The sequence below is a fragment of the Haemorhous mexicanus genome, chromosome 6, assembly GCF_027477595.1.
Source record: "Haemorhous mexicanus isolate bHaeMex1 chromosome 6, bHaeMex1.pri, whole genome shotgun sequence".
NCBI classification, from domain to species: domain Eukaryota; kingdom Metazoa; phylum Chordata; class Aves; order Passeriformes; family Fringillidae; genus Haemorhous; species Haemorhous mexicanus.
In genome coordinates this window covers 62,423,194-62,439,827 of record NC_082346.1, presented here as the reverse complement: position 1 = coordinate 62,439,827, position 16,634 = coordinate 62,423,194, and the positions used below count along the sequence as shown (strand labels likewise).

At 46.2% G+C, this 16,634-nt stretch overlaps 1 protein-coding gene across 3 annotated transcripts in view; it reads left to right on the top strand.

Moving 5' to 3' along the window:
- TMEM260 (transmembrane protein 260) overlaps positions 1-13,803 on the top strand; it is a 33,268-nt gene extending 19,465 nt beyond the window's left edge. For all 3 annotated transcript variants that reach the window (XM_059850575.1, XM_059850574.1, XM_059850576.1), the window contains 12 exons: positions 1,182-1,295; positions 3,117-3,296; positions 5,608-5,648; positions 6,010-6,096; positions 6,465-6,582; positions 6,824-6,999; positions 8,202-8,373; positions 9,598-9,746; positions 10,605-10,781; positions 11,496-11,549; positions 11,945-12,035; positions 13,154-13,803. In XM_059850575.1, the coding sequence (XP_059706558.1) occupies positions 1,182-1,295; positions 3,117-3,296; positions 5,608-5,648; positions 6,010-6,096; positions 6,465-6,582; positions 6,824-6,999; positions 8,202-8,373; positions 9,598-9,746; positions 10,605-10,781; positions 11,496-11,549; positions 11,945-12,035; positions 13,154-13,426 (1,632 nt within the window). In that variant the 3' untranslated portion in view covers positions 13,427-13,803. The remainder of the gene's footprint in view (positions 1-1,181; positions 1,296-3,116; positions 3,297-5,607; positions 5,649-6,009; positions 6,097-6,464; positions 6,583-6,823; positions 7,000-8,201; positions 8,374-9,597; positions 9,747-10,604; positions 10,782-11,495; positions 11,550-11,944; positions 12,036-13,153) is intronic.
- Positions 13,804-16,634: the final 2,831 nt, after the last annotated feature.

Genomic DNA, 16,634 nt, shown 5'->3' with positions numbered 1-16,634 from the left:
AATTTCAGGAGTCTGCAGTGGTAGTTTACTCAGCTTCATGAGTTCTCAAATAACATGTTTTATCAATGGCTACAGAGACCTTGTTTTACTATTGGATTTTTTAAAAATTATTATTATTATTATTTTCTAATGAGCAGTGTCCCAAGATCCCCACAACCTGAACTCCACAGACATGGAGCTGGGCATTTTCCAACCTTCTCCCATGTTTCACATGCCTGGTTTCCAATGGGATTTTCAAAATTAGATTTTCAGAAGCAGTTAAGGAGCTTGTTCCAATGGTTTTTTTGAGTGTCTGGCATCCCACGCCTGGAAGAAGCCAGGCTGCCAACAGCAAGCTTGCAGTGCTTTTCAGAAATCAGATGGCCATACAGACATCATATTGGAGCTCATCCATGTACTTAAAAAATGACTGAGGTGGTTCTGAGCCCTGCCAGGCAGCTCTGAGACCCACAAAGGTTTTTTTCAACTTATGGCAAGGTGCTTCCTTGGCAGGGCAGTGTCCAGCATGGAATGCTGAGCAGTTAATTAAAAATTACAAGGTGATGCCATCACTACACTAAGGCAAGTGTTTGCATCTCACACACCACCCTCAGGGGCTGAAACAAGCAAGGGAGGTTTAGGGTGGAGATCAGGAAGAGGTTCTTTGCCCAGAAGGTGGTTGGGCACTGGAACAGGCTTAAGGTTTTGGAATAATGAGGGTGTCACCTTTAATTCCCTTGGCTTAGGAAGTTTGTGCAGCCCTGACTTTAGCCCTCTGTGCCTAAAAAAAGAGAAAAAAAATAATTCCTGCTACAAAAAATTAGATTTCTGTAGATAATGGCTTCATTCTAGGACATTTCTGAAAAATCACTCAGAGTGAACTGCTGGGCAGCCTCCCTTGTGCAGCTGGGTTCAGGAATTGGACTCATCCCATCATTATGATGTGATGATGCTGCACAGGATCTCTGTATGCATGGAAGTATGGCTGTTCAGCTGGACACTTCCTAAAGAATGTTTTCTGTTAAACAGTTGGGATCTCCCTGTAACAAATAAAAAATCCCCTGAGTTCTGTGTTACAACTGACCAGTGCTCACTGGTGTATTTGCCTTTCTCCTCTAAGGATGCTGTGCTGAATCTTTTTGATCCCTGGATGTTTTTGCAAGCTTGTGAAGAGTAATTGTAATTTTTTTTTTCCATTTCAGATCTCTAAATTGGGTGCCTTTTGCTGTGGGCTCAGTCTGTGCAATCAGCACACCATAGTGCTTTATGTTGCTTGTGTTGTGCCCTGGGTTCTCTCACAGCTTTTCAGAAAGAGGGTATGTATTTACAGACATTTACACACTCACACCTCTGTTTTTTCTGAGGCTGGGATTGATTCTTCTCCCCCAGAACTTGTGTCACTTCTAAGCTGATGTATGTGATTAATCATGACCCACTGAAGTCACAGTCTGACACCACAGCCACTGATCTCAAGGGGGTCTGATTTAAAGAGGGTCTACAAGAAGGCTTTTGACAAGGGCATGGAGTGATAGGACAAGAGAACTGGCTTTAACTGATAGAGGGCAGGGTTAGATTTAGATATTAGGAAGAAATTCTTCCCTGTGAGGGTGGGCAGGCCCTGGCACGGGGTGCCCAGAGAAGCTGTGGCTGCCCCTGGATCCCTGGAAGTGTCCAAGGCCAGGTTGGACAGGGCTTGGAGCAACCTGGGATAGTGGAAGGTGTCCCTGCCCATGGCAGGGGGTTCAAACAAGATGATATCTATGTTCCCTGCCAGCCCAAACCATTCTGGGGCTCTGTGATCACAGTTTAGTCTTTGCTCATGCCAGTGATCTGTGATCCCCTTGTTTCCCCTGGCATAGGAGTGCTCTGCCCCAGCTGCTTGCAAATACCCTGTGAGCTGAAATAATACTTGGAACTGAAAACTCAGACTTCCCCATGGCAGCAGCCCCCCTGGAGATGAGTTTCTGTTTGTTGGCTCCCTGGTGGAAACCAGCAGAAGCCACATCCACCCTGTGTGGTTCTCAGTAGTGGCACAGGGCATAACTAAGCCTGGGTGAAGCACCTGAGCTGCAAGAAATGTGATGCAACTCAGACAAGCTTGATCCAAAATCTCTCCAGCATCCCCAGCAACTCCCTTTTCTGGCCATATATTTCCATTAACACAATCAAGAATCACTTCTGCAATATATTTGCAGTTTGTTTTGGGTTTTTTTTTTGAGCAGGGAGGTCCAGAGAGACCTCTGATTTCCAGGAAAGGCAATGCTGTGCCAGTATGATAATCCTGGGAAACACTTTGGACTGACCAGTAGTGCCTGCTGGAGGAAACCACTGAATAAGATGGAAACTGATGGAAAATTGCTTTTTTAAAGTACAGATGAGCCACCTTCCTTCTGGAGGAGCTCTGACCACCATCATTATCAAGCTCCTTTCCTGCTCCATAGATCATCACTCCCAGTAACCCCAAATGCTGAGGAAGTGCTTTGATTGACAGGGCAGTGGCTAAGGACAAAGCAAGCGTGCAATATTCTAGGGTGGGATTTTCCAAAGCACTTAAAGGAGTTAGGCACACAAGTCCCTTTGAAAGTCTTGTCTCCCTGACCCCTTAGGCAGTGTCGAAAATCCCACCCCAAAAGTTGGCCTATCCAATTTAGCCAGCCTAATCACGATCAAGGAAATGGCAAAACTGACTCCTGATGATGGTGATGATGTGTGCACTTGTACTAGAGCAGCATTTATGTGGGGTTGTTTTTTTTTTTTTTGCCAGATGGAAAACCAGCCAACTCTTAATCGCTGCAAAGTGGGTTATCTCAGCCTTGCAGTGCTTCAGCCATCTATGCATGTCATGCCATGATTTAAATGTGAAAGATGCAATGAGTATGATACTCATGAGTCCTAGCTAATATTATTTGCTTCACTTAAATTTCACCCTGCCATGCAAAGGAGATCAGTTTGATGCAGTTTCCTAGTAATCCACAAAATCGTAAGGTTTAACATAGCATTTTGTAGGGACTTACTATAAATTGAGAGATCAGCTCTGTGTAAATATATTTGATGTTTTTTCTTTATCTGTTCTTGAAGTTCCAGCGTGATTAAACTAAAATAAACATTGTTATGCAATATGACATATTTTGGTGCAGGAATTGTCCCTAGGCCATTTGCTGAAGTTGGGTTTATGCTTCTTGGCTGGTTTGCTGCCTTATCTCTATCTGCCGGCTTCGTCCTACCTCAATCGAGCCCGCTGGACATGGGGAGACCAGACGACTTTTCAAGGATTTTTGACCCACTTTCTGAGGGAAGAATATGGGACATTCAATCTGGTAAACAAGGGTCACTGCCTAAATTGCTTCCTTTTCACTTATGCAACAGCAGAGATGTTCTGTTTGTGACGATTAAGGGCTCGCGGGGAAGGAAATTGAAAATGTTTCAGTTTTTAAGCATTCATTTTGGATTTCGACCTTCTGACCTGTCAGGTTTTCTGGGAATGGGTCACATGGCTGGGAAAGCAAAGAGAGAATTCTCATTGCCTTATGGGATGAGCCAAATTATTTCCTGGGAACTCTCTGGCTGTCTTATGTGTGTAGGAGCCCAAAGAACAAGCTGTGCCAGAGGGAGTCAGTGACATAAATTTTGTGCTGTTTCTAAGATGAATATTGTCTTATTTTTCTATTTTTAACTCAGACATTTAAAGAGGTCACAAGCAGTTTTCATTTAAAAGCTATTCCTCTTTAGTTTACTGATGTTGAATTTGAGTGGTTCATTTGAGGGTTCTAAATTATTCCTCTTAACTTACTAATGTTGAATGTAAGTGAATGGTTGGTTTGAGGGCCCTCAGGAACCTCTGATCTGAGTTGTAGAGGTCTCTGCTCTTGCCAAGAGAGGGAAGAATCTGTGGTTGCTTTCAGAGTGTAGGGTTTGCATCTTCCTCCTCCAGCCCTGTCTTGGATGCTGGGCTCTGGCCACCCAAGGAAATCATCAGCCCATCACCCCAGAGTCTGTCCTGCTTCCAAGTTTTAAGGGCAGAGGGCTGGGGAATCACACCACTGGGAAGAAAACAATGAAATGGTGTGGTCTACATGTTCTGTCCCTCCCTGGAGTTCTGGAGCCCCACATCCTCAGAAATCACCCTTCACATGCAGCCAGCGTGACAAAGCATCATTGCCACTGTGCCATTCCACCCTTCTCAGAGGGCTGTGAGACTGTAGGATGTGTGTCAAAAGACATGATAATTCCTGCTGCTGCCACTAAATCTGTCCAAAAACTCCTGCAGAGATCAGGTCCAGCCTCTGAAGAACCTGTGAGACTTCTCCTGTTGTCCTGTTCCCAGCTGTCTCCTGAGAATCAGCCTCCACTGGGCAGAGCAATACCAAGGCATGCAAATCCCTTAACTCCTCTCTCCATCAAATGTGATGAATTCAAGTTGATGTTCAGGAGGCTTAGGGATGGACTGTGTGTAATCCTACACCACAAATCACATTTAGGATGAACTTGTCTGAAGCAGGAGCAATAAATACAGCAAAATCCAAATGTTTGGTCCTGGTGCCAGTTGGGATAATGCCAGAGCACTGCTGGGTGAACAGACAGCTTTTACATCCCATAGCTCTGTTTTAAGGGCAGGCAGGGTCATAAAAAAAAGCCCAGAAAATATTTTGGGGAGGGTTTCACCTGTAACCCATGGGTCAGGAATGTCATCTCTGTGATGGATGAGTCCAGGGCCATCAGCTGCCAGCAGGGTGGGGCTGCAGGAGCTGTGAGCTGGCTCTCCATCCTCTGACACTTATTTTTAATAAAATCCTGGATGCAATTAACTATTCTGTTTTTACTGAGATTAAATATTCCTTCCAGACCTCTTGAATCTGTTCACTTTATCTTTAATCTGGTAGTCACCACTTTTCCAACAAGCAGCAATGAAGGTAGTTCCTCCCCTCCAGACAGCATGTCTTTTTCCAAGACATGTGCCATGGATTGTAGGTCTCTGCAATAAAAATTCTCGTTATCTCATAAAGATTTTGTACAGCTCTGCATTTGTCAGTGCAGAGGAGACAGGAGCAAGTCTGGTAAGCAAGGAGGGATTGAGCTTGTCTCAGGCTGTAGGGAGATGTCACAGAAAATAATTGCACCATGAAGATACAGAACATGGCCTCAAGTTGTGGCAGGAGAGGTTTAGGTTGGATATTAGGGGAAAAAATTCACAGAAAGAATGGTGTGGAATTGGAATAGGCTGAATAGGCAGTGGTGGAATCCCCATCCCTGGAGGGATTTAAAAGATGTGTGAATGTGACTTAGGCACATGGGTTAGTGGTGGGCTGGGCAGTGCTGGGGAAATGGTTGGGCTCAATGACCTCAGAGGGCTTTTCCAACCCAAATGATTCCATGATACAGCAGAGGTCATGGTTAAACCATATGACATGCTCTAATCACAGGATAATGAGTTGCCAGCACCTTGAGGAATTGCTTATCCAAGGGGTGAATCCTTCAGTGGCATCACATAAAACAGGAATGTGGGAGTACACCTTGCAGTGAAGGTTTGAGCAGAGGTTGCTGCCTTTCTTGCAAACAGAAAATGGGAAGAATTTCCTACCTCCAGTCAGTGTGTTGGTTCCTCATGGGTTTCCTTTGTTTTTATTTTAGGCCAAGGCCGAGACAGGATCCAGTATGGGAGAGATGCTGCTGTGAGTAACCCCTTGGCTGTGCCTTTCACCTGCTGCTGATGCTGTCCTTTGGGCCAGAGTGGCTCCTGTCCTTCCTTTCCTCATCCTGTCCAGAGCTGGGGCCGTGTGTGTCCAGCACAAGGACAGCATTCCTGCCCTCTGGCTTCCCCACTGAAGGAAAAACACTGAATCCCCCATCCCAGTGATTTTCCCTTTAAAATTCTACCATATAACCCACCTTGTCCCATTTCTGGTAGACTTAATCCCAGCAGAGTGGGAATATGTTCTGTTGTGTTTATTCCCTGCTTCTCCTGACACTTTAATTGAGTGCAGGGATGATTTGGGGATGATTTGACATATCCATTCTTTAATTTCTCCACAGTTTCCAGCTGGCACAGATGAAGTCAGAGCTCTCCCTTCCTGTCCTTGCCCTGGCACTGGTGGCCTGTGTGAGCACAGCACTGCCACTGTAAGTTGAACAATATTTGCTTCAATATGCATTTTTTTGCACATTTTTCTTACTGCCTGCATGGGCAGCTTGTTTTGCCTTCTGCTTGCTGCTGCAGAAATTGCAGCAATTGGCTGTGGTCATCAATTATTAAGAGCAAAATATCCCTTACTCCTGGTTAACCCTGTGGCTTGGGAGGTGGCAAGCTTAAAACTCCTGAAATGCTGATGGCTTTGTGCTTTGAAAACAGAAGTTTCATAGATGGCAAAGATAAGGAAAGACTCATCAGCTCCTTGTGTTAAATGCATTTAGGTATGCAAGTTCAACCACACACAATTTTTACTTGGTTTTTCATCATGCCTCGGGAGTGATACTTTTTTTTTTAATAGGAAAAAGCAGCAGAAATCACCTGTGATCTGGCTCTTCACTGGAATGCTCTGCCTTTATTCCCTTTTCTTTGCTTGGAGAGCAAATTTGGATATTACAAAGCCTCTGTTTCTAGGTGTGGTAAGTTGCACTCCCAAAGTTGCTCTGGCTTGTTAAATTTTTGAGAGAAACATTCAAAACCTTAAAACCACCTGACCAGCAGCAGGCAGTTGTCTTGAAACTGCAGAAGGTGCCAAAATACAGCTCCAAGGCCGGGTTGGATGGGGCTTGGAGCAACCTGGTCTAGTGGGAGGTGTGGGATGGGGGAGGATCTTTATGGTCTCTTCCAGCCCAACCCCAAATCTGGGATTCTCTCTCCTAGGTGGAGCGGTTCTGGCTGCAGAGCAGTGCTGTGGTGGCCGTGCTGGCAGGGCTGGGGCTGGCCACGCTGGCCAGACTTGGGAGGGGCACTGTGCTGCAGGGCACCTGGCTGCTGCCATGCCTGGAGTGGCTTCCTGCTCTTGCCCTCGTGGCTTCTCAGCTTTGGGCAAATTACAGGTGAGAAGTTCCCTCGGTGCCACCTCACGGGGTGACCTGGGGTGCTGCTGGGGTTTCTGTTCTTGGCTGGGAGTGGGAAAGGCTCTTTTCACACCCCACCTAAGCTTTCATGGTCACAGCCTGCAGAACCCCCTGGTTGGATCTCCCTCAGTGTCACCAACTCCAGGCTGTAAATGGGAATGTCACGGAGGTTGAGGGAAAAAACGTCTGTAGGTACATAAATGTCTGAAAAACCCTTGTAAAACTGTGCTTTTTCTCCTAAGGAGGTTTGCAGAATTCATGTGGCCTGAACTTCTGTTGCTTTCCTTCACAATACCTTGTGTCCTGAAGTTTTTTCTCTGATTTTTCCCCCATTTTTGACAATTTAAATCTGTAGTTTGGGGCTTCCCTATGCCATAACCCATGTAGTCACTTGGGTAGGAATCAGTGTCCTGGTAGGGATGCTCAGGTACAGGCTGACCAAGGAAGTGTAGACTTCATCCTCAGGAATCCTTTCTTTGGCACACCTTTTCCAAAGGCTTGTCCATAGGTGAGCCAATCATAGCTCGTGTCCTCAAGTGTCATCTGAATCCATATCTGGAGTATGTGCACACAACTTTAATGAAAAGGATCCAATCTGAGATCATGTAAACCAACTTCTGCCTGATACTACTAAAACTTGGGTTTTCAGTCTTAATGGAAACATTAAAGGAATGAGGAGGATTTCATATGCTCTACAGAACCAATGTTGGACTGGCACTTCCAGCACCAACTAATAAGTTTTTAGATTTGGCCCAAGAAGAAATCAGAATTATGGTGAAGGTGTGTATTTTGGCAAAACTGTAGTAGGTGGTGCTTTCTGTAGAGGGCCTGTGCTTTAAATGCTTTGTTTCTGCATCTCATTTTCCCTGGAAATGGAGATATTAAGTTGTTGTAGTGATTAAGTTGTTGATACTCTCCATCCCTGGAAGTTCAAGGCCAGGTTGGATGGGGTTGGAGCAACCTGGGACAGTGGAAGGTGTCCCTGCCCATGGCAGGGGGGTGGAGTGAGGTGTTCTTTAAAGTCCTCTCCACCCTAAACCATTCTGTGGCTCTATGATGTTTCCAGCCTGACCAGGGTGGATTTCCCCTGTGGGTGCCCATTGCATAAAATTGTTCTGAATTTCTGCCAAGCCATGCAAATACCTGGTTTAAAGATTCTGTTTTCCATCTGTTCTCTTCAGCACTTGTGATCAGAGCAACAACTACGTTGTTGATAAGTTTGCAAGGAATGTGCTGTCCTCCATGCCAATGGGGGCAGTGATCCTGCTCAGAGGAGACTTGCCTGGGAATGCTCTTCGTTACCTTCATTATTGTGAGGGGATGAGGCCAGATATCACCTTAGTGGACCAGGAGGTATGTTCAGAAAGGCAGATTTAAACATCAGCTGTAAAAGTCCTGTTGCTCTTTTGTCTCCTTGAGAGAGTCTCTTAAAACTCATGATGTGGTAATAAATAAAATTGATTTTTTTTAAAAGAGTTGTGAGTAACCCTGGGGTGGAGTGTGGTGTGCACATTCCTTTTTCACTGAGAAATGGGGGAAAAAAAAGTTACAGGATGGGTCACCCACAATTCCACTGCCACATCATCCTCACACCTGGCTTTGCAAGTGGTTGGCAAACCCCAAACCCAATTCCTGGTGTTTAACCAAACCAAATCCCTGTGGTGTGTCTTACCAGCAGTGGCTACTTTGTGGAGGAGTGAGGACCATATGCCTCTGATCAGAAGGCACTGGTGAGCCAGTCTGGTGCTGTGATCTGGCCATGGTGACCCAGTCTGACCTTGGTGGCCCAATCTGACCTTAGTGACCCAATCTGGTGATGTGGTGTGACCTTGGTGACCCAGTCTGGCCATGGTGACCCAGTCTGACCTTGTTGACCCAGTCTGGTGCTGTGATCTGACCACGGTGACCCAGTTTAACCATGGTGATCCAGTCTGGTGCTGTGGTGTGACCATGGTCACCTAGTCTGGCTGTGGTGACCCAGTCTGGTACTGTGATCTGACCATAGTGACCCAGCTGGCCATGGTGACCCAACTCGGTGCTGTGGTGTGACCTTGGTCACCCAGTCTGGCCATGGTGACCCAGCCTGGCCATGGTGACCCAGCCTGGCCATGGTGACCCAGCCTGGTGCTGTGGTGTGACCATGGTGACCCAGCCTGGCCATGGTGACCCAGCCTGGTGCTGTGGTGTGACCATGGTGACCCAGCCTGGCCATGGTGACCCAGCCTGGCCATGGTGACCCAGCCTGGCCATGGTGACCCAGCCTGGTGCTGTGGTGTGACCATGGTGACCCAGCCTGGTGCTGTGGTGTGACCATGGTGACCCAGCCTGGCCATGGTGACCCAGCCTGGTGCTGTGGTGTGACCATGGTGACCCAGCCTGGCCATGGTGACCCAGCCTGGTGCTGTGGTGTGACCATGGTGACCCAGTCTAGCCATGGTGACCCAGTCTGGTCTCATGTCACTGCTGACATGGTTGGTGACATCCCTGAGCGAATGGCCATTACTCTTGCAGAAACCATTTCTTCTGGCTGTAAATCTTCTGATTGCTGTTCAGGTGGTGATAAAACTTTTATTGCAGATGATGACTTACGGATGGTATTTACCCAAGCTGGCAAAGCATTTACCTGGCGTTCATTTTCCCGGGAACCGGTGGAATCCTGTGGAAGGAGCATTACCCGACGGGACACTCGCCTTTAATCTCCATCGTTTCCTCAAAGTAAATAAACAGTAAGCATTTCTTTCATATGTAACAGCTTTCCTAAAATCTCTGACCTTTTTTTTTTTTTTTTTCCTCTTGAAATTGTTTATGGAACAGCTTGGTACTGCATCCAAAAGACCAATTTTCTCCACTGACTTCCTCCCCGGTGGCGAGATTATTTTTGCAATTAAAGCAAAATATCTCTGCAGAAGTAACTCCATCCGGATATAATATTGCCTGTTGTTTTGAGGTTGGTTTGGTTTTTAGGAAGGAGGGGAAAAAAAGGTGATCTGCAGAGTGTTTACTGATGATTTTTTTGTTGTTGTTGTCAATACAATTCATCACAGAGAATAGGAACGTTCCTGTGTACTCAGAACGACGATGGTTGAAGAGCAAATTGCTGCTGCTTCTCCTTTGTGAACATTGTGGCCAACTGATTAGCATAGAATGAATGTATTCCAGGAATAATCATCATATAAAAATAGCTTAGTAAGAGTGGAGAAAGGATTAGATACTCACACGAATAAGAATAGCATCTGCATTTAGACTAGCTGGGGTGAGCCCTGCGAGGGTGGGGAGGCACAGGAGCACAGCCAGGTGCCAGTGGGCAGAAATGGGATTCTGCTACAGCTTCTGGCTTGTTTGGGAGGTCCAGGAGAGGGGACAGGATGTGCCAGCTGTGCTGGCTGCTTAAGATGGACAATGCCAGATGGGGAATTAATTTGTTTTCCAGCCTGCCCCAAAACGTGCCCGTGCTGATGGGAGATGTGCTGGGTGAGTGTGTTTGCTGCACAGTGTGGTGTGGTTTGGTTTGCTCAGGCACACAGGGTGGCCCATGGTCTCTGAGGTGGCTTCAACATTGCTCTCTCTGTTGGTTTTTTTGGCAGTAAGGAAGTGTTTGTCTGCATAGGTCTTCATGAAGGGGACTCGACCTGGAGAAGGAGCCACTCGCTGTGGCCCTGGGGGACATGTGAAAAGCTGGTTCCTTCTGGAGCTGTGTTTGACCCAGGAGAGTGGATTCGTCTCACAAGGAATCTCTATAACTGGACTGAAGACTATGGCAGGTACAAGGCAGAGGAGCCTCTGCTTCTTCCTGCTCATCATTTTCTGCCAGCAGCATTGCAACACCCACTGCAGTGTTAGAGGAATCAAACAAGGGCCATAATCTCAATGCTTTATGTTCTGGAGAGATAGCAGGGAGAAATTCTTCCCTGTCAGGGTGGTGAGATGCTGGCACAGCCCAGAGAGCTGTGGCTGCCCCATCTCTGGCAGTGTTCTGGGCCAGATTGGATGGGGCTTGGAGCATCCTGGGATAGTGGAAGGTGTCCCTGCTCATGGCAAGGAGTTGGAATGAGATGATCATTAAGGTCCCTTCCAACCCAAACCATTCCATGATCTGTGATTATTAATAGTGTCAAAAACAGCAAGGACATCTCTAGTCAAGTATGAGGTCCAATTCTGACCTTAAAACTTTATCAGGATCTAAAATTATTGAGACATCCAGAGGTTTAAATGTCATAGGCTGACCTGTGGTGGTAAAAAGCATCTCTGGCTCTGAGATCTGGGATGCTGTGAAACACCTGATATACCAGAGGCTCCTTCTGTGGAGAGAGAGGCACAAAGTTTTTTGAATGACAGAGAATCAGCTGAATTCCCTGCTGTCAGAGCCACAGGTTTTCTTCTGCCTGGGAGGTCTGTAGCTGGGCTGGAAGGGTTGTGGTGGGTGAAACCCAGTGACGTGGATCTGATGGCTGAATTTTATTTCCATCCCCATTTAGTTTCAGCCCCTCTTCCTGGGAAGCTGTTGCCAACGAGGAGATGTGGCAAGCCAGGTAATTTTCCTTTGCTCTCTTCCAACAGCCAGTGGGCACTGCCAGCTCACTGGTGTGGAAACACACACCAAAGCAGGCAGCTTGATGGGCCGTGGCCTTATTGGGTTTGCACGTGCCAGGCTTTAGAAGGAAAAGGCTGGCAGGATGAGATGAAGCATGCAAGGCTGCCAGCAAAACCTTCAGAAAAGTGGCTGTTTTGTTCACCAAAAGATTCTGCTCAAAGTCCCTCAAAGGTACTTGGGGTGTAGGGTGAGGAAATAGATTATGGAGAGAAATTTATATCACTGATGGCTTTGCTGTCCCACATGTGGATGTGTTGAAGCTGTGTATAACCCTGTGATGGGAGCTGGTTGCATGAAGCAGTTACCACATGGAAGTTTTTCTCCTTTTCCTAGGATGAAAACAGCTTTCTTCATCTTTGACCTCGCAGAAACAGCCAGTGTGACTGCAGAAATGAAAGCACAACTTTACACATTTGCATACACTGTAAGTCCTGGATTTGGGTTAGGAGTGCTCCCTGCATCCTAATTTTTTAGCCTCCATCATAATTTTTTTCCCCCCGTTTCTTTTAAATTTCTGGAGTCCATGGAAATACAGTGTTTCCTGTCATCTGCATTCCCCTTGTTTATCCAAACTGGGAGCACAGCCGATTCACAGAGATTTGTTCAGGGATTTTATCCATTCCTGCTTGCCCCCTCGGTCAAGGAGGATGCCAACAGCAAACCAGTCAACACCCTGCTTTTGCTATAATTATGTTGTCTGTGCTGGGCTCCAAACCCATGCCAAGAGATTGCTTGTCCTGAAGTCCCCTCTATGCACTTGTCCCCTCTGTCATTACACAGTGGTGTGGTCTGAGCCAGCGAGTGTAAAATCCGACAGTCTTCTCGCTGCAAATTAATTCTGCTGCATTTCACACCAAAGAATAACACCCATAAGCTGGTGTAGGTATCTCTGGAAATACTGGACTGCCTGAGATGCCAACAGATGCACGAAGTGATCAGTGTGTGTCAGCAGAGAGGAGCAGTATTTCATACTCCAGCACAGAATCGACAAATGGTTTCCTTAATTCTTGCCTGTTTTGTTGTGATTTTTGCTGTTCTGCAAAGTTCCCAGGCACATGCCTGCTGTTGAGCTTATGAATATTCCCACTCAAGTCAACAGACTGCTTAAGTCCTGTGGAAGACATCCTGATCTCCTGAAATATTGAGTAAATGTCTTGCAGGCACGGCAGTTAAATCTCTTTTTTCCCCCAGCTTGGTGTAACACCTCTCTGGGGGAAGCACATAATGTGCTGTGGGGTTATCACCATCATCTGTAATGTTTCTAAACAAACAGCTGCTGTTGGAAGGGAAACGTTTCAGCCCCCCTTGGATTTCTGATTCATGCTGCTGAATGGCAAACACAGAGCAAATTACAGAAATACTCCAGCTCTGGACTTGGACATCTAAATAGCATCTGTTTCTTTCCAGGCAGTTTTGAAGCATTGTTAAAAGCTGTTGCTCCCACTTTGTTCAATTAATTTGCTGCCCCTACCTTCTCTTTTTTTTTTCTTTTCTTTCTTTTTTTTTTTTTTTTTTTTTTTTTTTTTTTTGTTCCTTTAACAGTCATACAAAGAAATTGTCAGCTCCCATCCCCATCACCCAGTGAACTGGCACAAAAACTTTGCCATCGCCTGCGAGAGGATGCTGCGCCTCGGCCGGGGGGACGTGGACCCTGAAATGCTGCTCTCCCAAACTGTGAAACATTTCCTGCTCTACACCCAGAAGGCAGAGGATGATCCCCAGCGCCAGGACATCCTGCAGGCTGTGCAGCACCTCAGGGAGGAGCTGCAGGGGCTGAGGAGGAGGAAAGCAGAGCTGAGGCGCAAAGCTGGGTAGCTCCTGGTCCTGCTGAAATGTTGGAGTCGGGACTTAAAATCTGAATTAGTCCTTGGCTGTGTGAGAGTGGTTTTAAAAGGTGGCAGAAATGGCAGCAGAGAGGAAATCCAGTGTGATCCCCTCTGCAGGAACATAGTGGTGTTTGATTTGTGTTAGCAAATGAACTTTTTTTGGGGTAGGGGAGAAACTCACCACTAAATAAAATATCAGGTTTCAAAAAAGAGAGTTTTCTTTTACAAGAAAACTATGAGGTTGTACTGTGAATATATAATTATTTTTATGAATGCGCCATCCATTCTAGATGTAAAAATGTATTTAGCATTTTATTTTTTCCTCTGTTGCTGAGCCAAGAGGTTTCCTAAAGCCATTTTTCATTAGCTGTGCTGTGTCTGTGTGTTTTTGTGGTGGGTTTCCAGCAGGACAAGCTGTGGGTTGGTGCCCTCACAGGAGCCTGGTCCTTCACTGTTTTGGATGTGCTCTGAGCCCTGGCTGTGCTCATGCCCAGGGGCACTGCAGAATCATAATCACAGAATCCCAGGATGATTTGGGTTGGAAGTGATCTTAAAGATCATCTCATTCCAACCCCCTGCCATGGACAGGGACACTTTCCACTATCCCAGGTTGCTCCAAGCTCTGTCCAGCCTGGCCTTGGTCATTTTCAAGGATGGGGCAGCCACAGCTTCTCTGGGCACCCTGTGCCAGGGCCTCACCTCCCTCCCAGGGAAGAATTACTTCCCAATATCCCATCTAACCCTGCCTCCTTCACTTTGAAGCCTTCCTCTGTTGTTCTGTCACTTCATGCCCATGTAAGCAGTCCCTTTCCAGCTCTCTGTAACCTCTTTAGGTACTGGAAGGACAGGATGTCCTGCTGGAAGGGAGTGGATAGAGACCAACCCTTTTTTTCTGCCTCCCTTGCTTTTCAGGGATGCCTGCTTTCATTCCCTTGGGATTTTTTGATGGGATGGTCTTTATTGCTTTGAGTTCCAACGGTGAACTCGTGTATTTTCCCTTGCAGAGGGTCTCTGCTGGCAGCAGTGTGGCATCTCCTGCACTGGGGTGGGGGGACTGTGGTCCTGAGACCCCACATGGGATGTAAGAGTGGCTCCCCTGGAATGCTGCTCTCTCCATGGGTCATGGCATCCATGCCGTGGCCTCTGTCTGGGCTCTCCTGGGGATGCCAGAACTGCAATTTTGGAGGTAGCAGGGCTTTAACCAAAATAACTGGGTGTGAATCAACCCTGCTTTTCAATCTGCCCCAACAGCCGAGTCACTGCTGGGGTTAACAAGAACTCAGCTTCTTCTTTTCAATAAAAAAGACATAAAACGTGTTTTTCAATATTTTGTCAGTCAACAGTACTTCAGATGCTTAAAACAGACCCAAAACTCTGGTGGTGTTCCTGTAAAGCTCTGTTATCTAAAACTTCATATGTTATTCTGTGGTTTTGTGATATCTCAGCCCAGTGTTTTGCAGGAGACAATTTGCTGCCAGGTCAGGATTTCTTTTGGACTGGTAAAATTGTCAGAGAAGAAAGAAGTACTTCTGTAAAGATCACATTATGAAACAGCATCTCTGGAGCAGATTGGGATGGGGGCAGGAGAGAGGGGTGTTGCAGGTGGATGCTCTGCTGGTCTGGAGTTTGAGGTGTGTGTAGGGACACGTGGCTGCTATTCCTAATAGATCCTTTTTAAAAGTGGACCACTTCTCCCTTTCTCTCCTAGTGCTGATTTTTCCAACTTTCACTGAATGCTTCCCATATAAAAATCAAACTGCTGTCTGGGAATCTCTAACTCCAGCTGCAAAATAACATCCTTTACTTTTCATTCTCTCACTCTCGATTTATTTTTGTAGTACATGATTTCCATAGCAATTTCCTGCTAATTCCTATGAGCCATTCCTGTAGGAGCAGCAGATGGGAAATGAGCAATAAAAAGATGGAAAACTCTGGCTTCTGGGTTGCAGAGCCACAAAGCAGAGGGGTGAGAGGGAACAGGAGCAGTTCAGGGGTGTCATTTTAACTCTTTGTGTTGTAATTGACTACATTTCAGGTCGGCTGTGCCTCACTTGAATCTCTTCCCTCCTCTCAATCCCTGCAGAAGTGTTTGTACAGAGAGAGGGAATATCACACATTCCTCCGTGCAGCTTTCTCAGGGCAGTGTTTCTCCTTCCCTTCTCCAAACCAGTCCTCCAGGCATGGCAGAAAAGCATTAGGAATCCAATTTTTGAATGCTTTTGTTACCTGCATTATTGCAAATCCATTCAAGCAAATATACTGAGCTGAGGGTTTTCTTTATCTTGATTAGATGCCCCTCCTTAGCCGCATAGTCTTGAAATAATTGGAAGCTCTTGTGGATCCCACTCTCTGCTCTGGGAGAAAAGAGGGGCTGTGCTGAGTAAAGTATCATCCTGTATTGTAATAAGCAGTGGTGGTGGCTCCAAAAAGGACTTTACCACCGGCAGAAGCCTTTCCAGGTGTGAAGAGCAGTGGAATGGTGATGCCTTTTTTGGGGAGAAAATCAGAACCGTGCCGTTGACGTGCTCCGTGTCCTTGCAAATCCTGAGCACGTGAGATGCAGGGGTCTGTGCTGGGTGTTCAGCAGAAGATATGCCACGGAGGGGGAAATATCCAGCACTGATGGAACTTCCAAAATTCCTGCCCCTGAACCTGTTCAAATGAGATTTGCTGGTGCTCGCAGACGGAGCCGCTGCGTGGATGTTGCTGAGCCTGTTGGCTAAAAGGCGGTGTGGAGGGATGCTGGCAGAGTTTAATTTTTATCAGCTCCTCTTAGGTGGCACCCTGAAGTTTATCAAACAAGCAAAGCTGATTTGCTCTTCGTTAGTCTCAGTTGCATGAATCGGTTGCCAAGTAAACAGGATTTTGCATTTTCCTAATTACTTTCATATTTGTGTTTTACCTCTATTTGTTCTCTTGCAAAACGGGTCCTAATAATTAGTCAGGCTCCTGCTGCCTAGACCTGAAAAAAAAAAAAAAAAAAGGGGGGGGTGGGGGCAGAGGGGAAAAAAGACTTCTGAGGGTTTTTTCTCCCTTATAAATTCATTTTTGTTACAAGCATCTTTTATACATATTACTAAAGGGAGCGCACTAAGAAATGCAAATAATAGTTCTTTATTTTATTATGACAGTTAATTAATAGCAACCTGTTTTAATGAATAAAGTCACTCAGAGTCCTTCAGCACTTCCTAAGTAGA